The sequence below is a fragment of the Arabidopsis lyrata genome (assembly GCF_000004255.2).
Source record: "Arabidopsis lyrata subsp. lyrata unplaced genomic scaffold ARALYscaffold_2, whole genome shotgun sequence".
Lineage (NCBI taxonomy): Eukaryota > Viridiplantae > Streptophyta > Magnoliopsida > Brassicales > Brassicaceae > Arabidopsis > Arabidopsis lyrata.
Window position 1 is genome coordinate 9,068,891 of NW_003302554.1, and position 26,152 is coordinate 9,095,042.

At 38.7% G+C, this 26,152-nt stretch overlaps 1 protein-coding gene, 1 long non-coding RNA gene and 1 pseudogene across 2 annotated transcripts; 2 read left to right on the top strand and 1 right to left on the bottom strand.

The window, feature by feature from the left end:
* Positions 1–1,599: 1,599 nt before the first annotated feature.
* LOC110231047 lies at positions 1,600–2,614 on the top strand. The gene is made up of 3 exons (XR_002334138.1): positions 1,600–1,645; positions 1,792–1,885; positions 2,131–2,614. It is a non-coding gene; the product is annotated as an uncharacterized LOC110231047 (long non-coding RNA).
* Positions 2,615–4,949: 2,335 nt separating this feature from the next.
* Positions 4,950–5,948, bottom strand: LOC110231086 (annotated as a pseudogene).
* A 6,640-nt stretch (positions 5,949–12,588) lies between these two features.
* On the top strand, positions 12,589–13,828 carry LOC110230923 (uncharacterized protein At3g60930, chloroplastic-like). Its single transcript, XM_021035193.1, has 2 exons — positions 12,589–13,056; positions 13,133–13,828. Exons 1-2 carry the CDS (start codon positions 12,589–12,591, stop codon positions 13,826–13,828), a joined length of 1,164 nt encoding a protein of 387 aa, XP_020890852.1.
* Positions 13,829–26,152: the final 12,324 nt, after the last annotated feature.

Here is a 26,152-nt window from a genome sequence, read left to right on the forward strand (position 1 = left end):
TAAATGCTAAGATATAGTTTTAGTAAGCGGGAAACTTTTTTCACTTACTCCGCCAATTACTTAGCCAATTTTTCACTTTTTCGAACTCTTTTCTTATTTTCTCCTTTTTCTTTTGTTCTATCTCTTTTCATTTCAACACTTGCTCGAAAACCCTCAAGCTTAATAATTCTGCCCTAAAATCTCTTATACACACTAACTCCATCATCTAGCCACAAATTAAACCCTCAAGCTTAACACTTCTGCCCTAAATTCATAGCCGCTAGCTGTGTAACTTACCGTCGGCCCTAATTTCAGATCTATTTTCTGGATAGAACTCCGATTGAAGGCATGTGTATCTTACTCAATTGATTTATTTCTTCTATTGTACTTATTTCTTTTGATTCGGTGTCGTGACAGTTCTATAAAGTTTCGATTTTGGTTTAACGGTGGGGAACGGAGATCTGTTAGGAGACAAGGTTTGATAGAATCGGCGAGGTTTCTGAGTTGTGTGAGTAGCGGACATGTGATGAGGGAGCCATCTATGATTGTGAGGGAGGTTGCGGCGGAGCAGCTCGAGGAGAGGCAGAGCGATTGGGCTTATTTTAAGCCTAGACATTCACGGTCTTTGTCGGCGACTTTACAGCCTAGACATTCACGGTCTTTGTTGCAAACATCGTCTTTCTTCTCATTTGATTCATTGCCGCTATTAAATTCAGCCGCCGATTTTGGTGTTGATGGAGGAGAAGTTCCGTTTTGGTGTCGATTGAGGTTTCAGATTGGTCTAATTTGGTGAAGGAATAACCGAGAGAAGGCTTTGTACAATTGAGATGGAATCAAAACGATTGGTTTGGCGCAATTCCAGGAGCGTTGAAGGAGCTGCAAGTGAGTTCATTTTGAATTTTCAATCCTATTCTTGTTTAATATGTAGAAATTTGATTTGGTGATTCTCATAACAAGTGTTTTTATGTCAACGAGAATGTTAATGTAAGTGACTTGGATTTGGTTCAATTTTCACTAAGGAATCACGTTGGAGGGTAAGAGATGGAGATTTAATTTGGGGATTTAAAGGATTGAAGATGGAGAAGGCGAAGGATTTTGTGTTGATTTTTGAAATTTACATGCAGATGGTAGAACGATGCCACAAAGTTCTTGTTCGTAAGGCGCTGGAAGTGATTACAAGTTTATTGATGGATGGAATTTGTATGTCTTGATTTCACGATATCTTTCAAATTGTTTCTAATCGTGCCTGTTATTTAGTATTATGGATTGCAGATACTATAACTCACTTCCACCAATAACCAAGGTTTTACATGTTTCAGTTGATTGATAATGTGCATGTTGGTCTAAACGATTCTCTTTTACTTTGCATTCTTCTGTTGGATTGTGGCTTATGTGTTTTGTTTTCCTTGTTGTTCATTTTTTTTCCAGATCTTCATAAAAGGGATTTGACTGAATGGGAGGAAATTCAATGAAGATGTTGCAAATTACGTGTATGTTTGATTTTTGCAATCATATTGTTGAAAGTTTTCTTTGTTTTTATATCGTGTAAAGAGTTTATGCATATTGTGATAATTAGATATAAGTTAATAGATCTCAGTTTGTTTTTTTTAATTGGTTATATGGCTGGCCTGCACCTGCTCATTGGGCTGTTTCAAAATAGACAAAGGTAAGTTTGTTTTCTTTCTTTTGACTTTGTAATTGAATTCGATGAGTGTCTCTACTTTTCCTATTTTTCTTCAACATCGTGACCCTTGACTGACTAAATATTTTTCCATGGAGCTGAGTGTTGATAATCGATTTGTGTATTTGCAGGAGTTAAAGTGAAGCCAAGAAAGTCGTTTACTCTTAAGGCTACTAAAGCAACAGGAATAAGAAGACGTCACCTGTCCCATCTTAATATACATGGGTAAGTTTGTTACTTCTAAATTAGTACTTGTAGTTCTTTTTGACTTGACTGATCTTTGGCTTATGCGACATTGGGGCATGAAATTAAACCTAGGGTAGTCAGACAAAAAATATCGTCTTAGGTTACCACAACAATCACTCTTATGTACTAGTATGTGAATTATCTAAACCAAGTTGACATAACATCTTCTACCTAATTTTCTTATCTGACAATATTTCTCACTTTTTATGTCAAATTATATGCAGCCAATGCAAGAAGATGAGCAAGCTTGGATGGGTTATATCTCAAGAAGTTAGTTTATCCTTATGATGTTAGTTTTATTTTGGTTAAGACTTAGGTATACTTTCGATGTTAATTAGTATAATGATTGGTATGATGTTATGTAAACATTGTTCAAAATTTATGAAATATTAAAGTTTTTCTATCCAATTAAATAAATTCTAAAAACAGGATTCAAATATAAGAATTATATAAATCAAATTGTAAGAAAAAATTGGAAAAATTCATAAATTGTTATGAACAACTAAATAATGGCATTAAATTATTGCTATGAAAAAGTAAATAATAACACTAATAAAGTGCTATTGTATATGAAGATACTATAGCAGACAAAATTAATGCTATCGTAGGTGGGGCATCTACCATAGCTGCCGAGATCATAGCAGTTGTAATTTCGCTATGTATTACCTACGATAGCAGTTTTTCCGCGCTATCAATATACGTTTTTCTTGTAGTGAGAGCTTACAAAGGAATATATCCATTACATTGAATAAGAGTTTACAAAGTCATTAAAAAGAAGCGGGTTGATATGATTCATCCAAGTATCAAACCCTAAAGCAACCAAATCCAAGCCCTAGACTTGCACAAAAAGAAAGTGCAAACTCTTAGATATATTATTGGTTTAGTGACTTCGTTTTTCGTTGCATCCGAGATTCCAATTACCTTGACCCCTTTAATCCTAACATATCATTAAACATGCGATGCAATATATTGAGAATCTGAAATGATGAGTATATATAACTAAGATATCGCATCCATTGTTGCGTAAAACAATGAAAAAAAAAACAAATTCATGTATAACTTTAGTAGTGAAACGAATCAGAAATAAAAGATAACCATGAGAATGGATGACGGTTTCAATTTTACACCATTTTGGAAAACAATTTATCGACATTAGCGACTTTAAAAATTGCCTCGTTGGTATTCAGTAGACTGATGTCTACATATAAGAAGGTATCTGGCATTGTTATTCAGGGTACAATTTGACATGCTTTGAAGGTGATTGTCAAGTTTTAATCAAGTCATATCATAGAGTTTTCAAAAGATTTAAGAAATAATATGCTAAAAAGATTTTTATACTAATATTTTCTGTTCAAGCTAAATATATCCACAATGGCTAATACCATATATTTGTACGAAAAACAAAAATATATACATTAAATTGAAGAGGAGTTTTCAAAAGAATATATCCGTTACATTGAATAAGAGTTTACAAAGTCATTAAAAAAAAGCGGGTTGATATGATTCATCGAAGTATCGAACCCTAAAGCAACCAAATCTAAGCCCTAGACTTGCACAAAAAGAAAGTGCAAACTCTCAGATATATTATTGGTTTAGTGACTTCGTTTTTCGTTGCATCCGAGCTTCCAATTACCTTGACCCCTTTAATCCTAACATATCATTAAACATGTGATGCAATATATTGAGAATCTGAAACGATGAGTTTATATAACTAAGATATCGCATCCATGGTTGCGTAAAACAATGAAAAAAACAAATTCATGTATAACTTTAGTAGTTAAACGAAACAGAAATAAAAGATAACCACGTGAATGGATGACGGTTTCTATTTTACACAAGTTTAGAAATTTGTTTATCGGCATTAGCGACTTTTAAAAATTGATATTATTTATGAAGAAACACAGCATTGTTTCAAAAGAAAATACACACAAGTCATTTTTAACAGGCAAGAATGTAAATTATCGACTAAATATATTTAGGTCCAACGCATAAAATTTACTTTATTTGCGATTCTCTTGATCTCAGAAATCTTATCCAGTGTGGAAACAAAGCAAAAGAATAGACTTTTAAGATTCCTTAATTTCTTATGTTTCCGTATCTTGCTAGATTTTCTACGTACTATTCTATGTTTTTCCCAAAAACGTGCCAATATGTGGAAAGAATTGTGTTTTCCTAAAAAAGAATGAGGGCTTGATATCCAACGTATTCATGTGTCACGGATGTTCAGGTTAAGCTTAATTTGGAAACTAATAACTTCATCGGGTTTATTATTGGTGGTTACGACAATATATTATCCGTTAGGATACTTTTTAGGATGGTAAGGATTCTAATTTAGGTTCCAAGACATGGCAAAGCTATTGAAGTTAGGGTCAATTACGGTTGAATATGTACAGCAGGAGATTCGCAATTGTCAGCACTACTATACATACTTTTGTCTTTGATTTTTGGCATCCCACGGGACGCCTTCTCGACTCCATAGATGAGATATGCATTAGAAAATTAGGTGGTCACCTAAACTACGTAGTTGAATTTGCTATAAACATCTTGAAATAGTATGGCACATAAAATTAAAATCCTTTTCTTTTTTGTTATCAGCATTTGAATCCAACAAAATATGGCAATGGCATTCATAATCTTTTTTAGTTAAATTCTAAGGAGGAGGAAAACCTGACATAGCAATAAAATATATACAGGCAGAGGAAAGAAATTGACTTAATCAAAACTATTTTAGATATTTTTTATCTTTTAAATAATTACAAAGCAAATAAAAAAAAAAGTAAATAAAGAACTTGTTTTAAAAATAATGTGCACACTTATGTTTACTTGGAGGTTAGTATTTAAAAAGATAGTTAAAACTATTTATTTTGTAATGATTAAACTTCTTCAAATAGAACTAAACTTTTTGAGGCAAATACATCAATGGAAACGAACTTAAAGAAAAAAACTTTTAAGTATTACAACAATTAAAAAAAAAAACATCACATATAAATTTTTTTTTTTTTTTAGACCGGATAAATTTTGTTTTCTGAAATGGAAAAAAAAAATGCAGATGATCAAACACTTCACTCGAAATACATCCTTTAGACTAGCTAGAGATCATTGGTGATGTTAGGAGCACAAACATCAGTGAGGACAGTGGTGATGGTAGTGAGACCATTGATTTCAGGTTGGTAGTTGTTGATGTCCAAGCAAGGAATGCCCTCGTTCTCTCCAACATTAAGATTTTGATTCAAATCCAAAATCATACTTTGATTTGAATCTATATTCATTTTCATATTAAAATCATGGATTTTCTTTGGAATCTGATCATAAAAATCAAAAAGAGTCTGATATTGGAACTTACCGGCTTTTGTTGATCTTGATTTTGATATTGAATCATATAACCATCAAATCCGATTGGAGCAGATGCATCCACACCAATAGGAGCTGCCCCAATAGGAGGAGGTAAAGAAGAAGAAGACTCACCGTTCTCCGTAAGGATCTCAACCCTACGAATAAGACCATTGAGATACTTATCAATAAAGAAACTCAAATCTAGAAGATCTCTTCCATGAAGATGATAATTATCTATCTCCCCTTTGAGACAACCGAACATTAAATCTCGAATTTGAGAATTTCGGTTCTCATCACGTAGCTTTTGCAGTTTTTCTGTTTCTTTGGCGATCCTTTGACGTATAAATGTCTCTTGATCCACCATCTTCTTGGTCCGGTCTATCACCGAAAACTCCATAAAATTCGACACCACTTCTTCAACGCCTTCCTTTGATGGCCAAGCCTCCGGGATCGAGTTGTACGGGCTATTGATGACCGCACATGCTTCAACATCACATAGAGTCGCTAGCTCGTGGAGTTTCTTCATGATTCCTTTCTTCCTTTTGGTGAATGTTGTTTTCCTCACTGTATCATTTTCTATGAACGATAACTTAACCTTCCCCCTCATATCTATTATCTTTGTTATGTGTGTTTTGTTTTGTTTTGTTAGAATGAGGAGGATTGTTTATATAGTAAATAAAAGGTTTTCAACTCAATAGGTTTTTCTTATTTCTTTGCTAGACTAATTAATTTTCAATTTTACTAAATTTTTAGGATATATATTAGTTTCACCCTTACGTGTAGGCATGTGATATATTGAGGGTAAAGTGATAATCATTTAGTTTTAGAGACAACCCATACATATATTTTACCTTTTGGGGGGCATAAAAACAAGACATTTAGGAAAAAAATTGTATCAGATATGTAATGAGATTTATCCTTGATTTAGGAAGTCCATTTAAAGGGAAATTTTTTTACATCAAAGGTAATTTAAGATATTTCTTCAATCTCTAAATTTTTCTATTTATTATTAATTTTATATCAATATAATTAATAAATTATTTAAATTACAGGTAATATTAGTTGGATAGAAAGTGATGTCAAAAATTATGATGCTAAACTCTGAAGCTTATGAAGCTTATCCTACAAGTATTCACTATTGTCAAAGAGAATCTGGAGCTTTTAGGGGTTTCTTAGTCTTCTCGATCAATGGACTATCCAGAATTCAGATTCGAGAAGACTTGGTTCTAGACCTAGCTAGACGACCTAGTCTAGAGATTTGTTTACTTACACTGAAACTTGCATAATTTGTGTGCTTTTATAAATCAAAGTGAATTAATCTTATTATTTTGAACTACTGTTTTCTCATGCCTTGATTGTTTCTTTGTGTTAGTGCTTAGATGTCATGAGTTTAACTCTATATACCAAATATCTCAGTTTATTCTAATACCAAAAACTTTTAAGTTTAAATATATAAAAACTACGTTCATACATAGTATACACAACAAAAATCAGGATCTTGTAATATCTAAGTAAGTAAATATAAGGATATTATCACTATCTATGTTCAGAAGAATCAAAAATTAAGTAAGAGTTCTGACAGTTTTTTTCTATAGTGTTTGGACAAAAGAATTTACTTTATACACCTTATTATTATTTTGTTTACTTCTTCTCCTACAAAACAAATGTCGACACACCATGATAAAAACGACGACACTATTGGGACAAGCAACATCAACCTTATTCATCATCTTCGACTTCATAAGTGATGGGAGCTCCGACCGATTCCATAGTGTCTCTCGATGATCAACGAGCAGCAGTTTAGATCTTCAGAGATAACCAACCCAACCAATTCTATAAGCTCATGTCGAACATCCACCCTCTTGAATCCGTCATCGAAATGTTCAATACTTGGAGCCGTATGGCTAAGACCATCAATTATATCTGGGTGAATCGTAAGTCTCTTTCCACTTCATTGGAATATCTGGATCCAATTATTTTGACTATTTTGTAGTCTTTTCTCGATTAGAGCATTTTAACCCATCAATTATATTTTGACCCAAAAAAATGATAACAATTTAATTAGGAATGTAAATAAAAATGCTAACATACAAGTTAAAAGTAATAATTAAATTATCACGATAAGTAAATATGCTAATATATAAGTTAAAAATAATTCTTAAATTTATAAAAATATAAATATGGTAGTATATAAGTTAGCCAATACCAATCTAATTATCAAGAGAAAAACATATGAAAAATAATCTACATATTTATATCTTGTAATATATACTTTAACATGTTACCAGTGTCCACTTAATATTATAAAACTAATGTTAACATAATATGTTAATGTATAATTTAGCAATAATAATTAAGTTATCAGGATAAATAAACATGGTAATGTATAAAGTTTTTGATATGAATAACATTATCGAGCAAATTTTATATTTAACACATTATATGTAATTTTGTTATATTTTGTATGATATAATAAATAATTTAACATGATAACTATGAGTTTATCATATAATTTGTAAACTTATCCATATATAATATAATTTATACTGCTAGTAAAATTGTTAATGACAAAAATCATTGTTTTGTTATTTGTCTCTAGCAATGGAGACTGGTTTTCTTTATCGGATGAACAATGTCGTAGATATCAAAATGAACAGTGACGTCCGCACATTAATATCCTTTAATCAGTGGCATTTGTGTAATTAATACAAGAAAGAAGGATATTTTTGGTTTGCATTTTATTTCTCTTTCATACTTACCTATTTTTTAAATAACCATGGCTACAAAGCTAATTATTTGGTCAACTGGGCATATAAATTAATATACACCTAAATAACTCAAAATACAAGGGCTGCATGTTACAGTAGGCCAATTGTCTAGAGGACATGTATATATCTATATAAAGAGTAACAAATTAAAAGAAAAAAAATGTAATTGCTTCCAGTACTCTTCAAATTTCAGGATCAGCACTGGTTTTCATGCAATTTATAACCCTAATTTAGCATGTGCCCATGGTGGATAAAATATCAAAGTTATAAAAGAGAGTGCAGTAAGACGAGGAGGAGGTGAAGGCTAGTGATGGGTGATGGGAGAAGGAGAATTTGTTTATGTCTTTATGATACTTTGATCAGATTTTGTGGATAGAGGTCGAGTTTGTGTACGTATAATTTGTGAATTGCTTTATTTCTTTTGGAAACTTTGATCAGATTTTGTGAACGTATAACAGTTTTGGTGAATTTTCATTAAATTGGAGAAGAGTTTACTAAAAAAAGAGGGTTTAAATAATTCATCGAAGTATCAAACCCACAAACAACCAAATCAAAGCCCTAGACTTGCAGAGTTAGTCTCATTGGTGGAGTCTCCTGAGAATTGGCCCGCTTTTTCCAATCTTCTCGATGAATTTAGTTTGCTTCGGGTAGTTTTGCGTGAATAAATTGGAACGGTATAATTAATTTTATCTTTTTAACAATTTAACATCACATGCAATCTCAAGGCGTATCTAAAAGTTCTATGAGTTTAGTTTGCTTCGAGTAATTTTGCGTGAATAAATTGGAACGGTATAATTAATTTTATCTTTTTAACAATTTAACATCACATGCAATCTCAAGGCGTATCTAAAAGTTCTAAGATTATGACTATCTCTTTTGTTTATCCTTTTTCTAATTGAATAAAAATATAACATAATATGAGGCAACATTTTGTAAATTAAGAAATAAAATATAAAGTTAAGAGATTTGTGTGTTTTTCAATAAATTAAAGTGGTATATATATATATATATATATCTTTTTCAAATATAACACTTAAATCAAATATTTACTTTTATTCACACTTAAAAGTTTAAAAGAAAATTCTAAAGTGATAATTTAGGATCTTCAACTTGTAATCTCTTTTAACATGTTATAATATATAAACTCACTAGATTAGATTACGGGGCTTTTGATTTTATTATATTAGATTATAAATAAGATGATATGTCCAATGTTAAAAAATACTTTAGTTGTGAATATGGTTTTAAAATATATTCAACCAATTAGTTTAAATTTCAATATGGAGATTTTTATTTAAAAAATCATCAAGTATCTACCAATTCATTTGAAACCGTCAACTACATTAATTATTAATGAAAAAAATCTTAAATAAGAGATTTATGTTGTGAACAAAGAGGTTTTAGGGTTTGTTTCTCTCTGTTATCGATCTATTATATAAGATACAATATATATAGAGATACAATTATTAGGCTTTAGGTTAGAGATCAAGGCTTCTAGAATCTACTAATGGACCTATAATAGACATCCACATAATACCCATATTATTTATAACACTTCTCCTTAGATGACCATTATATAAATATGGTCTCAAATGCGCATGTGAGATGCTACCTCATTAAAAACCTTACCAGAAAAACTCAATGGGAAAAACCATGGTTAAAGGAAAAAGAGTGCAGCGTGCTTTTACTCCCCCTCATAAGTAGATCACTTGAATCTTCGAGATGATGCGATCAAATATGATGAAGTAACTTCTTGAAAATAGTTTTCGGAAACACCTTGGTAAATAGATTCGCCAAATCTTCACTTGAACGAATTTGTAGGACACGTTAGTCACCATTCTTCTACAGTTCATTGGTTGTGGAAGTCGAAACTCACACAATCAAGATTTGTCTAGGGTTTTATTTTAGGGATACGATAATCGTGAATTCTCAAAGAACAACAGAAACGATTGATACCAAAGATGGTGTTCTTGATATTATTAATGAAAAGATGATTTTGATCGTACAAGAGTTTGATCGTAAAAGGAAAAGTGTTTGTGCTGTGAGAGCTTTTTGTAGTGTAATTTCTAGAGCGATATTGCTTGCCTTTGCTTGAGCCTTGAGTCTCTTTATATAGGGGTGATAAACCGCCTCTCCAGCGATATTCTCGGAAGATTTCCATTTATCTTGAAGTCGGCTAGAATATCGCGGATTAGGACAATTTCCTTATTCTTCGGAGTTTGCGGAAGATTTCCTGATTTGAGTTGATCCTTCGCGATTCTTCCTTATCATTTCCGAGATTATCGGAAATGATCCTTCTTTTTCGGAAATGACAATGTGCTCAGAAATGATACCTTTAAAGAAGAATATTTACTAAGTCTTTGCTTCGGGCGATGATGAGGACTTCGCCTCGGGGAACTTGTAAGACCGGCTCGGGTACACATGAAGGACAGGCTCGGGCATTCTAGGATGGCTTCTTCGGGTGTCCCCGAGGCGATGGCCTCGGAAACTCCCGAGGCGACCAGGCTCGGGTACCTCCGAGGCAATTGGGCTCGGGTGCCTTCGACGTCTTGTTCTGGATATCCCCGAGGTGATGGGCTCGGGTACCCTCGAGGCGATAGAGCTCGGGTGCCTTCGTAGTCTTGCTAAAGTATCCCCGAGGCGATAGAGCTCGGGTGCCTTCGTAGTCTTGCTAAAGTATCCCTGAGGCGATGGGCTCGGGTATACTAAATCGTTTAGACAGATATCCCGAGGTGAATGATGCGATGCCCCGAGATGATCTCTGAAAGACTCCCAAAGTGTTCTAAGTCTGGCTCGGCGCCAAAGGGTGAAACCGACCCCAACAGTTAGCCCCCCAGCTCGTTAGTTTGGAGAACCAAGCGTGATGAGCTTTATGACATTTAGGCCGAGCCGTTTACTTTGAACAGTTCGGTCCTTTTAAAGTTTTTGGCGATTCGGATTCCTCTGTCGTTTCATCTTCTCTTGGCGTGTGACGGTTGGGATTCCTTCTCGAGAAGTGGAAAGGTCCCTTCGCTGATTCCCGAGACTCGTGCGGATGCGAAGTATCTTACTTACTTCGTTTGTGCCCGACGCGCCTCAGACGCGGATTCGATGTGTTTTATTTGGCTCGTTCGTACCCGACGCGCCCCAAATCTCTATAAATGTTAAGCCTCCGATTCATTTCTTCATTTCGCAATTGCAAAGGAAAATTTTCAAGGTTCGTTTTCTTCTCTCTGATCTTGAGTTCTTGAATTTTCTACTTTTTCCGTTAATATTTCCGTCATAGCGCCACCGTCATTAGATCTAGGTTGATTTCCCCGATCTGTCAACTTTGTTCCTCCGATCAACTTCTTCAATCTCCCGAGCCAGAAAATGTCTCTATCTGATTCCAGCGATTCGCCCCGAGGCGACACTCTTCTCCCCGTCTACAAGAGAAAGATGGTCTGGAGTTCCTCGAGCGACCCTGAGGCGGACCATCAGATCGTGTTATACTGTGGGAGTGATGCAGAGTCGGCTTCACGGGAAGAAAACCCGAGCCGTTTCGTTGTTCGGGAAGACGCGGTTGCAAATGTGGCTCGGGATCAGGATTTGCCTGATGATCCCGAGGCGATTTTGAGTAGGAGGGTCCATCCACCGGCGGTTGGTGAAGCTGGAGTATCGTGCTGGCGAAACGCCCCCGAGGCGCCTCTACTTCCTATTAAGGCCGAGGAAGTCCACTACGATTCTGACGAGGCGGCTAGGTTGCTTCAAGCTAAAGTCCGAGCAGCCAAGGGTCAGCAGAAGAGAAAACGAGCCAAGAAGGCTAGGAAACCTGATCCCCCGGGTTCTACTTTATGCACGGAGGATTCCCTTCGGGATCTCAAGGCTCGATTTGGTTTCAGTGAGGGGGTTGAACTGAGACTTCCAACTCCAAATGAGCGAGCCGATGATCCACCCGAGGGGTTTTTTACCCTCTACGAGGGGTTCTTCTATCATTGCTTCCTTTGGCTTCCAATCCCGAGGCCGATTTTGGCGTTTCTGTGGTCGTACAAGATTGCTTTATCTCAGATAACGACCCGAGGCTTGCGGCATCTAGTGGGGATTTTAGTCCGAAGTATTGAGACGGTCAACCTAGTTGACCTAAGCCACTTAAGGAATCTCCTAGAGATCCGGCGAATACCGGGCCCTGTTGAGAGATTTTATATATCTCCGAGGCCAAATAGGAGGGTTATCGGCGGTTTCCCGAGCAAGGATGAAAAATATACCGACCATTTCTTCTTTGTAGCCTTGAATGAGTATAGTGTCCACGAGGACTACTTAGGGAAAGTTGTTGGAAAGTGGAGACAAATCGGTACTACGCCCGAAGCTGTATTTGCTGTCTTGTTCTTCTTTATATTCTTTTTACTAACCGTTTCTCTTGTTCATGCAGATCGGAACCCGTCGTTTCTCGAAGACATTCCCGAAGGCTTTCTAGACCTCCACGACGAACTAATAGCTCGGAAGTGTGATTGGACGAAGCACTTTTCCCAGGAAAGGATTGAGAGAGCCTTGCGTTTGTTGCACGGAGCCCCTTGCCAGTCTTCTTCAGAATCATCCGACCATCGTTTAGATCACCTCATCGAAATGCAAGGAGCCGCGCAATCTCTGAGAGCCAGGAAGGCTGCTGAAAAGAAGGCGGCTAAGGAGAAAGCCGTTTTGGAGGCAAACTTCAGACCTCCTACTCCTCCCGAGGCCAACCTTGAGATCATCATGGGTGCCGAGGCAACTGATGTACCTCAGGACATGGTTCCGATCGTTCCCGAGGTGGTCGGACACATCTCCCCTACGACCGACGTCCCCGAGGCGGTAGGGACTCCGGTCGTTGCTGCTCCAGTCGCCGAGGCGAAATCCAAAACTAGGGGAAAAAGACCCCGAGGTGATGGCTCGGGAGTCTCTAGGAAGGAGAAAAGGAGTCGTAGCGAAACTCCAGTGTACAAGGACAAGATCGCTTCGGCGAACTTTGTCGCTTCTTGCTCCGGACCGCCACTGTCTGCTCCCGATGCCTTGTTGGAGGCTCAAAACTATCGTGAAACCGCTGCCGGGTTCTTGAAGGTATTACCGATCTGTTCTTGACCTGTTTTACTATCGTTTCCATGTATACTTGCTAATAATTCTCGTTCTATTTCAGGCCTTCCATTCGATGAATTCCATGGTTCGGGCCTATGATTCTGGAGCTCGGAAGTCCGAGCTTGCCCGTGAGAGATCGGAGATGTCGCGAGCTAGGATCGAAGCTAAATTGTCCGAGGCGATCGCGGCTAAACAGGAGGCTGAGGCGTTGGCCAAGGCCGAGAAGGTGGAGCGATTGAAAGCATCTGAGGATAGCTTGCGGACTCAGAGAGAGCTTGAGGCCGAGGTCGAACGACTCCATCGGTTATTCAACGAGGAGAAGGCTCTCCGGGAGAAGGAGATTGTCAGAGAAAGGAGGGCAGCCAAAAGGGAGTTCGCCGAGAAGGTCAGGGCTATAGAGGCGAAGATGGACCAGTTCGGGGAGGTATCCACGCGCTATATGTACTTGGTGCAAGCGCGGGCCAATGCCGAGCTGATAGCCGAGCTGGAGGAAGGGAAGAGGGTTGAAGACGAGAAGGCCGAGGTCCTTCAGTGGACTGCTGAATATGGGAGCGCCGAGGACGAGTACGTCCGTCTTGGGACCGAGCTGCGAGAGGACTTGAAGCTTCCTCCGGTTTCCCCGGATTCTGTCGATGACAGCTTCGGAAATCGTTCGATTGAAGGTGCCGCAGTGGCGCTGGGTGTTGCCGACCAGTCCGGTTCGAACCGAGGTACCGAGGTAGCTCAAGTTTCGCCGGTTAACCAAGATTCGATCTGATCCCGAGATGTCTTTTTTGTTCTCTTTTTTTTGTAAGACATGCCTGGATGGCTTTATCCCTTGAATATTATGTCCCAAGTATTTTTTCTTAAACATTTTTCCGAACTGGATTCAAAACTAATGTCAAGTATTTGGTTTTATCCTTCGAGCCGAGAGTAAAAAGAATCATGCACCGGTGTTAAGTTAACCGGGTTTAAGAATTGCTCGTTGAGAAGTTAAATCCAAACGTCTTAACTTTCGAGTCGAAAATGAAATGAATCGTGTACCAGCGTTAGGATAACTGGGTTTTGGTTAAGTAGGACTAATCTTTATCGGTTGCGACCCGAGCCGATATAGTCGAAGCCAGTGCTTAGAAGCGGACTGGGGTACCAGTGTCGAAGTCAACTGGGTTTTCTGAAGACAATTTCTTTATGGCAGGATATCTCCGACCGAATCGTCTCGACTGTTTATATAGCGCGCTGTAACCGAGGCGGTGAAAAGAGCTTTTTCTGTCCGAGGACGTGGCCATCGTCCGAACGAACTTTTAGCTTTATAGATCGATAAGATGACCGTTAAAATCTCCGAGGTGGTTAAGATTGGTAATCCGAAGGGTAAAAACTTAGAGAATTTGAAAAATTTAGTGGAAGTATATAAGTATACGGACCCACTCCCCCCTTTTTTAATTAGGGGGGTAGCTGAACTCGTCCGAGGACGAGCTGCCTACGTACCCTTTTCAGGGATCAAGCCACCCCGTAGTTCAAGTACATGCGTACCTTAGGTTTTTAGCGGTAGTATTTCCTTAGATGCATTGCGTTCCAGGATCTAGGTACCGCTTTGCCGTTCATGTTGATGAGTTCGTAGACGCCGGGACGGATTACCTTTGCGATCGTGTAAGGTCCCTCCCAATTCGCGCCGAGTTTGCCTGCGTTCTGCTCGGCGGTATTCTGGAAAACTTTGCGTAGTACGAGATCTCCTTCGTGGAAACGGCGATGTTTAACGTGAGAGTTGTAATACCGAGCCGTTGCATTCTGATAGTTCTGCATTCGGACCAAAGCCGAATCTCTTCTTTCGTCAATTAAGTCCAGCTCGTCCAGCATCATCTGAGTGTTGGAATTTTCCTGCTCGGGGAGAAAACGTCTTCTCAGTCCCGGGATCTCGGCTTCGGTGGGAATCACACACTCCGTGCCGTAGACAAGGGCGAAAGGTGTTTCTCCCGTGGCTCGCCGCGGCGTGGTTCTGTGTGACCAGAGTACTCCTTCTAATTCGTCGGCCCAGCGGCCTTTCTTTGCGTCGAGGCGCTTTTTTACTCCGTCGAGAATCGTCTTGTTTGCCGCTTCGGCCTGTCCGTTCCCCTGGGGATACCGAGGCGTAGATTTGCTGAGGCGAATTCCCCATTTCTCGCAGAATCCTTCGAACCGAGCCGAAATAAACTGCGATCCGTTGTCTGTAACGATCTCATAAGGTATCCCGTGGCGGCATATGATGTTCTTCCAGACGAAGTTTTCGACCTGCGCGTCTTTGATGCTGGCGTAGGAGTCTGCCTCGATCCATTTGGAGAAGTAGTCTGTTAGTACGAGGACGAGTTTCTTCTGTTTGGAGTTGTGTAGAGGTCCGATGATGTCCATGGACCATCGCATGAATGGATAAGGTGAAGTGATGGAAGAGAGGAGCTCGGCGGGTTGATGAATGGTTGGTGCGTGCCTCTGGCATTTATCACACCGTTGAGAAAATTTTTCGCAGTCTTTGACCATCGTCGGCCAAAAATATCCGTGGCGTTTGATCTTTATAGCCAGAGTTCTTCCGCCAGAATGGTTTCCACAAGATCCGCCGTGAACTTCTTCCATGACTCTCCGAGCTTCGTTTCCTTCGACACAGATAAGGAGAGGACCAGAAAATCGCCATTTAAAGAGCTCTCCGTCGATCAGAGTATACCGAGCCGCTTTGGCCTTAAGCTTCCGAGCTGCCCACTTTTCAGTAGGAACTTCTCCATCGGCAATGTAGCTTCGGATGGCTCCGATCCATTTGGCGTCGCTTCCGTATTCGGGCTCGGTTGCGTCCGTAGTTTGCTGGTCTAGTTGTTCGATGTCCATTTCTTCCAGTTCTTCTGTCTCCCGAGCTGTTAGAACTTGATCCTTGCTATTATCTTCAATGCTCGGCTTTTCGATGAACTCAACCGGTATGATCCTCTTCAGATTTGGGTCGGAGGTTGAAGCTAGAGCCGCTAAGGCATCGGCCGATGTGTTCTCACCTCGTGGGATTCTGGTCAACTCAAACTCTCGGAAAAGTTTCGCCAAGTCTTGCGTGAGAGCAAGATACGCTTCCATTCGTTCGTCGCGAGCCGCGTATTCTCCATTGAATTGATTAGCCACGAGCTGGGAGTCGCAAAAGGCTCGCAGCTTGTTGATCTTAAGTCCCCGAGCCAGCTTAAGTCCTGCTATCAGCGCTTCATACTCAGCCACGTTGTTAGTCGCGTCGAAATTTAGCCGAAAGGATTGTTCAAGGATTTCACCCTCTGGTGATGCGAGGCGGATTCCGACGCCAGAACCTTGTTTCGAGGATGAGCCGTCGACGTGGAGGATCCAAACAGCGTTGGGTGACTCTTCTCGGACGTTCTCTGTTGGCAGCTCGATGATGAAATCGGCCAGGACTTGAGATTTCGCGCATGTTTTGTTTCTGTATTCGATGTCATACTCGCTGAGTTCTACTGCCCACTTGGCTAAGCGTCCCGATTGGCTTGGACTGTGCAAGATGGTCCGGAGCGATACGGGCGCCATGACGACAATCGAGTGAGACTGGAAATACGGCCGTAGCTTCCGAGCTGACATTACTACGGCGAGGGCGAGCTTTTCAGTTTGCGGGTAGCGTGTTTCCGCGTCGGTGAAAGTTTGCGAGACGTAAAAAATCGGCTTCTGCTCCCCTCTGTCTTCCCTGACTATGACTCCGCTTATAGCCGTATCAGAGACTGCGATGTACAGGAATAACGGCTCGCCCGGGACTGGTTTCGCTAACACCGGTGGATTAGCTAAATACTTCTTCAGTTCCTGGAAAGCTTCTTCGCAGCGATCGGTCCATTCGAATTTCTTGTTCCCGCGCAGAGTATCGTAGAAAGCTAGACATTTGTCAGTGGATCGCGAGATGAATCGGTTCAAGGCTGCGACTCTCCCGGTGAGACGTTGGACCTCGCGCTTGTTCTGCGGTGAGGGCATGTTTAGTAGAGCATCGATCTGCTTCGGGTTTGCCTCGATGCCTCGGTGAGTTACGAGATATCCCAAAAATTCTCCAGACTTTACCGCGAAACGACATTTTGCCGGATTAAGCTTCATGTTGTGCTTGTTGAGCTGACGGAAACAGTCGCGTAGATGGGCTATGTGATCGCTTTCTTCAAGGGATTTGACTAACATATCGTCGATATAAACTTCCATCGTCTTCCCGAGCTGTTCGGAGAACATCCTGTTGACGAGTCGTTGATACGTCGCGCCGGCGTTCTTGAGTCCGAAGGGCATGACTTTGTAACAGTAGATACCTCGGTCTGTGATGAATGCTGTCTTCTCGCGATCGTCGGGGTGCATGAGAATCTGATTGTATCCTGCGAAGGCATCCATGAATGATAGCAACTTATTTCCCGCGGTTGCTTCCACTAAACGATCGATGTGTGGGAGCGGAAAACTGTCTTTAGGGCAAGCTTTGTTCAGATCGGTGAAATCAACGCAGACTCTCCACTTGCCGTTCTTCTTTTTAACCACGACAGGATTTGCTAACCAGTCCGGATATCTTGCTTCAGAGATCGAGCCGATCTTTAGGAGCTTTTCTACTTCAGCGTTCACTGCATCTGCGCGATCCCGACCCAATTTTCTTCGCTTCTGCTTGATGGGCTTGAAAGATGGGTCAACATTCAGCTCGTGGCAGATTACGTCGATGCTTACCCCAGGTAGATCTTCAGCCGACCAGGCGAAGGTGTCGATGTTTTTCTTGAGGAATGAGATGAGCTCGGTCTTGAGCTCCTCGGTTAAGTCGCTGCCAATTTCCACACATCGTTCAGGCCGTTCGTCGTCGAGGCTAATGGAGATTACAGGATCCGAGGTAGGCTTCTTCTCCTCGCGCGCCTCCTCGATCTGTAATTGCTATAACTGTTTAGATATAGCCTTCTCATCACTCCGGCCAAGTTTCGATTTCTTGTGATCCGTTTCAGCCTTCACTTCAGTGACAGGGTTTCGGAGTTTGTGTGCTGCCATGAAACACATCCGAGAATTTTTCTGACTGCCCCAAACCGTTTTTACGCCATTAGGGGTTGGGAACTTGACACACAGATGATATGTTGATGCGACAGCTCGCATTAGATTTAACCACGGGGTTCCCATTATGACGTTGTAGATGGTAGGTCGATCGGTGACTGAGAAGTTGACTATCTTCGTTACCCCGCCGGCTCGGACTGGTAGTTGGATGGTCCCAAGCGTCATCAAAGTTTCCCCTGAAAATCCGAGGACAGGCCTCGGGGTCGGAATCACCTGTGACATGTCGATGTTCATTCGTTGGAGCGTTTCGCGAAAGATCACGTCAATGGTGCTGCCGGTGTCAATTAATACTCGGTAAATATCGTGGTCTCCTATCGCTAACGTGACGACGATTGGATCGTTATGCGGCATGTCGAGCCCATTTGTCTCGCTTTCTTCGAACGTGATCACGTCGTTAGGTCGATCGAAGCGTCTTGTCCAGTTGCTAGGCGTCTCGGCTCGGCGCTGATAAGCTTTGATTGCCGCTACGGTGTCAGGACAGTATGGTGATCCACCCATTATGGTAAGAACCTTCTGTCGCGTACCATCTCGGTCTTCGTCTTCCGTCCCTCGGGTTCTTTTCTGAGACTCCTGGTTCCTTGGTTCGGGATCTCTTCCCGGGTTAGTCTGCTCGGGCTCTGGCTCTGGCTCGAGGTCCTTAAGAGTAACGTTTGTTCCGAGTTCTCCAGCTAGGAATTTGGTTGCTAACTTGGCTCCGAGGCTTCGGCATCTCGAGGTATGATGGCCAAAAATTTTGTGGTGTTCGCAATATTCTCGATCATTGATCGGTGGCTGATCCCTTGTCCAGGTGAAGGACTCTCTTCCTCGCCCACGGCCTCGGCCTCTACCGCGGCCACGGCCTCGGGGCGTGTCAATCTGGTAGCTATGGTATCCTGAGAAATTGCGCCCTTCGTGATGCGTATACGTACTGCTCTCACGTGTCTTTTTCTGGACCGGAGGCGCCGCTTGGGCTTTCTCGGTTTTCTCGGCTCGGGGCGCCTGTTTTGTTGGCTCGTGCCTCTTTGCTAGTAGCGCCATTTCTTCTTCGTGGGCGACGAAATCCGAGGCTCGATGCAGCGCGTCGCGAATTGTCGTCGGTTTAGACAGGTTCAACTCTTTCCTGAATTCTGACTTGTACCAGAGAGCTTTCTTCAAAGCCGAGAGAGCTGCTACGTCTGTAATTCCTTCGACCTTGGCTAGCGTCGATTTGAAGGTCTTGAGGAAATCCCTTAGTGGCTCGGTGGGCTGTTGAGACAAGGACCATAGATCCGCGTCGGAAGTTCCGGGGTCGATGAGCACGGAGTATTGTTTGAGGAACAATGTCGACAGCTCGTCGAAACTATCAATCGAGTTTCGTTCCAATCTTGAAAACCACTCTAATGCGGGTCCTTTGAGGTGTTCCACGAACAGTAAGCACAGACCCGCATCCTTTTCTCCGGGCTTGAACCTGGCTCGGGCCACAGATATCACGAACGATTTAATGTGGCACTTCGGGTCGGTTGATCCGTTGTAGGAGTCGATTCTGAACTTTCCCAGGTTGGACATCGTCGTCTCAGAAATTCTTTTGGTGAAAGGCGTATTCCGAGATTCTTCCAAAATTCGGTCGATGTTCGGCGCGGAGGATGAGACGCTATGTATCTGGGTTTTGACGAGCTTCATATCGGCTTCCGCCTTGGCTAGGGAGGCTCGGATCTTTCTTAACTCGTCTTCTCTTTCGGATTCTTCGGCCCACCTTATGTTTTCCTCAGTTTCTTCATCATCAGTGAGATCTGTTCGCTCGGCGGAGTTAGCTCCGGCTCGGGTACGTTCATCTTGCAGATCATCTGGCTCGTCCGTCAAGTCCACTGCGTCTGGCTCGGTGGGATCATCTTGGTTCTCGCGCCTGGCAGGGTCGGCTCGGGTTGCGACTCTGGTATTGCCGGTCGGTGTCGCGAACGTGAGTCTCGTTGGGTTGATGCCAGGCAAGTCCCTCCGAGCTCGTGGTGGCCGAGTTTGGAAACGTGTGGTTTTTTGTTGCCCGCGTGTTGCGATTTTGTCGACTCGCTGCGCCAAGGTTTGGTTGGCTTTCTCTTGGTCGTCAGTTTTCTTCTGGAATTTAACCATCAGATCTTTCAGTTCGGCTAGAGTCGCTAGGATCGTCGGATCGGCGGGTTGAGGATTCTGAGGGTTCGGAGGGTTCGGGATTCCTCCTCCAGCTGGTGGCGACTGACGACCGTCTTCGTTCATCATGCTTTTCAGTAATCGAGTTCTGCGTCTTAGGGTAAGAGAATTCTAAAGTATCCCCACAGACGGCGCCAAACTGTGGAAGTCGAAACTCACACAATCAAGATTTGTCTAGGGTTTTATTTTAGGGATACGATAATCGTGAATTCTCAAAGAACAACAGAAACGATTGATACCAAAGATGGTGTTCTTGATATTATTAATGAAAAGATGATTTTGATCGTACAAGAGTTTGATCGTAAAAGGAAAAGTGTTTGTGCTGTGAGAGCTTTTTGTAGTGTAATTTCTAGAGCGATATTGCTTGCCTTTGCTTGAGCCTTGAGTCTCTTTATATAGGGGTGATAAACCGCCTCTCCAGCGATATTCTCGGAAGATTTCCATTTATCTTGAAGTCGGCTAGAATATCGCGGATTAGGACAATTTCCTTATTCTTCGGAGTTTGCGGAAGATTTCCTGATTTGAGTTGATCCTTCGCGATTCTTCCTTATCATTTCCGAGATTATCGGAAATGATCCTTCTTTTTCGGAAATGACAATGTGCTCAGAAATGATACCTTTAAAGAAGAATATTTACTAAGTCTTTGCTTCGGGCGATGATGAGGACTTCGCCTCGGGGAACTTGTAAGACCGGCTCGGGTACACATGAAGGACAGGCTCGGGCATTCTAGGATGGCTTCTTCGGGTGTCCCCGAGGCGATGGCCTCGGAAACTCCCGAGGCGACCAGGCTCGGGTACCTCCGAGGCAATTGGGCTCGGGTGCCTTCGACGTCTTGTTCTGGATATCCCCGAGGTGATGGGCTCGGGTACCCTCGAGGCGATAGAGCTCGGGTGCCTTCGTAGTCTTGCTAAAGTATCCCCGAGGCGATAGAGCTCGGGTGCCTTCGTAGTCTTGCTAAAGTATCCCCGAGGCGATGGGCTCGGGTATACTAAATCGTTTAGACAGATATCCCGAGGTGAATGATGCGATGCCCCGAGATGATCTCTGAAAGACTCCCAAAGTGTTCTAAGTCTGGCTCGGCGCCAAAGGGTGAAACCGACCCCAACATTGGTCTCGTAGGTTGATCATCTTTATCATTATCTTTTTTTCTCTCGATCTCATCAATGTATGTTAAAGACTTTGAAGAATGATAGTCTTTCATCATTGGAATCACAACATTTCTCTTTACGTGTGTCTATCATTCGCGTGTTCTTTGTTGTCTCGTTAAAAACCATTCATGGAAAAACCCAATGGGATAAAAATCATGATAAGAAAAAAGAATACAACCACACACACATAATCATATTTCTCTCCCTATAATCAACATCTTCAGGATATGTATTCCAGTCATATATACCATATTTTCGGGAATCACTATATTCAAAAATTTAGTGAACAAATTGGTATGATTGTCATATAACCTCTCGGGTCTTTGAACTTCTAGTTCATAATATCTCTTTCAGATGGAAAATTATTTCACAGTCTACTTAGACTTCAGGTCCAAATAATCTTTTGGATACAAGCTTCTAAACTTTTATCTTTTACATAGGAGTTATGCATACTCTCCTCGTAAAACTTACTATTTTAGCTTTCCTTCCTTTTATTATTCTTCTAGACCAAATATAAGTGAGCATTTTCCATATTAAATCCTGTAAAGATCTTTGAAATAATATCTCTTGTTCTAGATGTCCAATTTGTAATTCCGAGAAATTTCATAGAGAATCGGATTATTCCACAATTTGATTTCTACATTTTCGTAAAGAATGATTTCACATATATAGTTATGTTCTCAAGAACTATAATTTGTTGCTTCTGGCAATATAATCCTTCTGGACAACTTCTATCTTTCAAGGCTGTTTATGACATTTTAAGACCTTCTAGGCAGACTGAATTAAGTTTTTCTCATGCTGTCAAACAGATAAGGGATTTATATAGTTGCATCCACCACATGAGAGTATATTTATTTTTCTTAAATTCCATGTCTTTGTAAGAAATATTTTTGCCACTAAACATGCTTTATACCTCATGAAAATCCAATTATCTCCCACTAGTTTTACACCTTCAAGTGTACGGATTTCTAGTCCAACTACTTTCTATTCAAGAGATTTTAACTTTTTCCCTATTACTTCTTTCCATGATTGGCCAAACCCTAAAACAACCAAATCAAAGCCCTAGACTTGCAGAGTCAGTCTCATTGGGGGAGTCCCCTGAGAATTGGCTCGCTTTCTCCAATATTCTCGATGAGTTTAGTTTGTTTCGAGTAAGTTTTGCATGAATCAATTGGAACGGTGTAATTAATTTTATCTTTTTAACAATTTAACATCACATACAATCTCAAGGCGTATCTAAAAGTTCTAATATTATGACTATCTATTTTTTATTTTTTTCTAATCGAACAAAAATATAACATAATATGAGGCGAAGTTTTGTAAATTAAGAAATAAAACATAAAGTTAAGAGATTTGAGTGTTTTTCAATAAATTAAAGTGATATATATATATATATATATATATATCTTTCAAATATAACACTTAAATCAATATTTACTTTTTCACACCTAAAAGTTGAAAAGAAAATTCTAAAGTGATAATTTAGGATCTTCAACTTGTAATCTTTTTTAACATGTTAAAATATATAAACTCACTAGATTAAAATACGGGGCTATTGATTTTATTATATTAGACTATAAATAAGATGATATGTCCAATGTTAGAAAATACTTTAGTTGTGAATATGGTTCTACAATATATTCAACCAATTAGTTTAAATTTCAATATGGAGATTTTTATTAAAAAAATATCATCAAGTATCTACCAATTCAAACCGTCAATTACATTACTTATTAATGAAAAAAAATCTTAACTAAGAGATGTAAATGAAAAAATCCCATAAATACTAGTCGGTTGATTTAAAACCCGTTAACTAAGTTATTGACAGAAACCTTTAACAAAACAAAAATATTTATTGACAAAAAAAAACCATCGAATATTACAAATATAATTTAAACAAATAATGTAAAGTATCGACTATATACGTTTAGGCGGAATGATAAATCAAAAGGATTTTTCACTAAAATGTCGTATGTGAGGGCTTTTCATTAATTATTTAGTTGTGGGCTTCTAAATGAACCAATTAATATGTGAATTTTTTTTCATTAAAATCTCTTACTTGAGAAGTTTTTTATTAATAATTTAGTTAAGGGTTTTAAAACGGATTGTTCGATACTTAAAAATTGTTTTCTTAAAATCCCTACCATATGAAATTTCTCGAATAAATGAATAAAACATTCCGAATCTACCAATCTGGAATATTTTCATGCATTGTTATGGCTTTCTACTTTTAATAAACGCGTTAGAATCTATATATACATTTTTGAAATACAAATATGAAATAAATCCTAAACTTCTAACTTATTTAAATTGACTCGAATTATATGTCTTTTAAATAAATTATTATTAAATATAAAAAAATGATGTTTAATTGCACGGGACGGAGTTATATGGTAGAATGTGTTTGTGTCGATATTAATACGGGACAGTATACTACTGGTGAAATTCTAGAATTAACTATCAAAATAAAATTATAAAATCTTAAATATTAAACAAAACAAACAATATTAACAAAACAAATTCAACTTAAAATTCAATTTTTTGTTATAAAAAATCGATCTACAGGTTACCGCGGGGTAATATATAATATAATATAATATATATATATAAGTATATTTAAATCAAACAAAACAACAGGTTATATCTATAGATTATCTTCAAAAAAATATAGCCATGTGGTGTCTCGCGGGTTAACCTCTAGTATAAGTATATGATCAGAAACACATTTGATTTAGAACAAAAAAAATCAAATATAGTAATTAACAAAAAAGATCTTGGATGATCATCTCGATAAAAATTTTAAAAATATATAAGTAAGTGAAACTAAATAATAATAAATTATTATTTTAAACATGAATTATACGATAATCAATTCACCAATTCCTTTTTAATAAATAAAAACATAAATTAAAATTTGGAAACATGTGGTAAACTGTTGATTGGAAACCAAAAATAAAAATCAATAAAAATTTAGTACTTTCTATACATCGTACTGAACACGATGAAAGAGTTTGAAAACATATATATGTTGGAAGTATCTTATTTAGTTTGCTCTTGATGTATAAGTTAACCAAAAAAAAAAATAGAAAATATGTAAAAGTTGTTTGAACAGAAAAAAAAAAGGTAACAATTTTAGTTAATTGTTTTTTAAAAAACTAGGTTATGAACCCCCCGATATCGCGGGGAAACTCATTTTCAACAAATATATTTTATTACGTTTATGTATTAAATTATTATTATAATATATTCAAATAATTGAATTATTAATAATTATATAAAATTAACTATGTCTTAAAGTTATATCGTAAATATTTTCTAAAGATATTAAAAAAAATGATGAATAAAAATGTACAAAAAACAATTATGATTAAAAAACACTTTTGAAACATTTTTTGTGAATATAAAATTATTTATAAGTGACAAAATAACTAACGAAGAGTTATAATATAGAGAGAGAAAATTCTAGCGGATCAAAACCAAAAAGATATAATAACACAACCAGAAAAATAACCGTCAACACAAAAAGTAACCGTCAATATTTTAACGAAGAGTTGCGATAAAAAGACATAACCGAAAAAAAATAACCGTCGATATTTTAACGGAAAGTTGCGATAAAAAATACAACCGAGAAAAAATAACCGTCAATATTTTAACGAAAAGTTGCGATAAAAAGACACAACAAAAAAAGTAAATGTCAATATTTTTACGAAAAGTTATGATAAAAAGATACATCAGAAAAAATAATTGTCAACGAAAAATGTAACCGTAAATATTTTAACGAAGAGTTGCGATAAAAAGACACAATCGAGAAAAAATAACAGTCAATATTTAAACGAAAAATTGCGATAAAAAGCTATGTTGCATGGAAACGGAAACGGAAACGTGGAAACGAAACGTTTCAGAAACGGGAAACAATTTTTTTCTAAAATTAGAGATTGGAAACGTTTTGGAAACGTATACACATATATAATATATGTATATATATAACATTAACATAAAACTATAAAAATAGTTTAATTAAACAATACAAGTCCAAAACATCAAATATTAAATAGGTTAACTAAAATTCTAAAAGAAAAAAAGATTAAAAGGTTCAAGTTCAAATATTTAATTTAGACCAACATTTTCATTCTCATTTTCATTAGTTTCATCGTAGATCATATAAAGATGCCTCCAAATCTAGTTTGTCGATAAAAAAATCTAAAAACTCAGAGTTTTCCAAAATTAGTGATATGTATTACTCTATAAATCTTAATTTTTTCAACTTTTATTTATTAAGTTTCCAAAGTCAATAAAAAGGATTTGTCGCGTTTCCATTTTAGAAACATGAGTTTCCATCGTGTTTCCAAACATAAATTTTTAGAAAACGTGTTTCCGTGACGTTTTTCGTGTTTCCGAAGAGTTTCCGTTTCCGAAACGTTTCGGAAACGGGAAACGGACCTCGAAGAGAGTTTCCATGCAAAAAATAACCGTTAATATTTTAACGAAAAGTTGCGATAAAAAGACACAACCAAGAAAAACGAACGTCAATATTTTAACGGAAAGTTGCGATAGAAAGACACAACCGAGAAAAAGAAACCGTCGATATTTTAAAGGAAAGATACGATAAAAAGACAAAAACAAAAAAAGAAACCGTCAATATTTTAAGTGAAAGTTATGATAAAAAGACACAACCGAAAAAATAACCATCAATGAAAAATTGTAACCGTAAATATTTTAACAAAGAGCTAGGACAAAAAGATACAACCGAGAAAAAATAACCGTTA

Excerpts from the sequence above, each read along its gene's own strand:
- LOC110230923 (XM_021035193.1), top strand. The coding sequence starts at position 12,589 with ATGCAAGGAGCCGCGCAATCTCTGAGAGCCAGGAAGGCTGCTGAAAAG. Across the intron at positions 13,057-13,132 it reads CCGCTGCCGGGTTCTTGAAG|GCCTTCCATTCGATGAATTC; the intron begins GTATTACCGATC and ends GTTCTATTTCAG.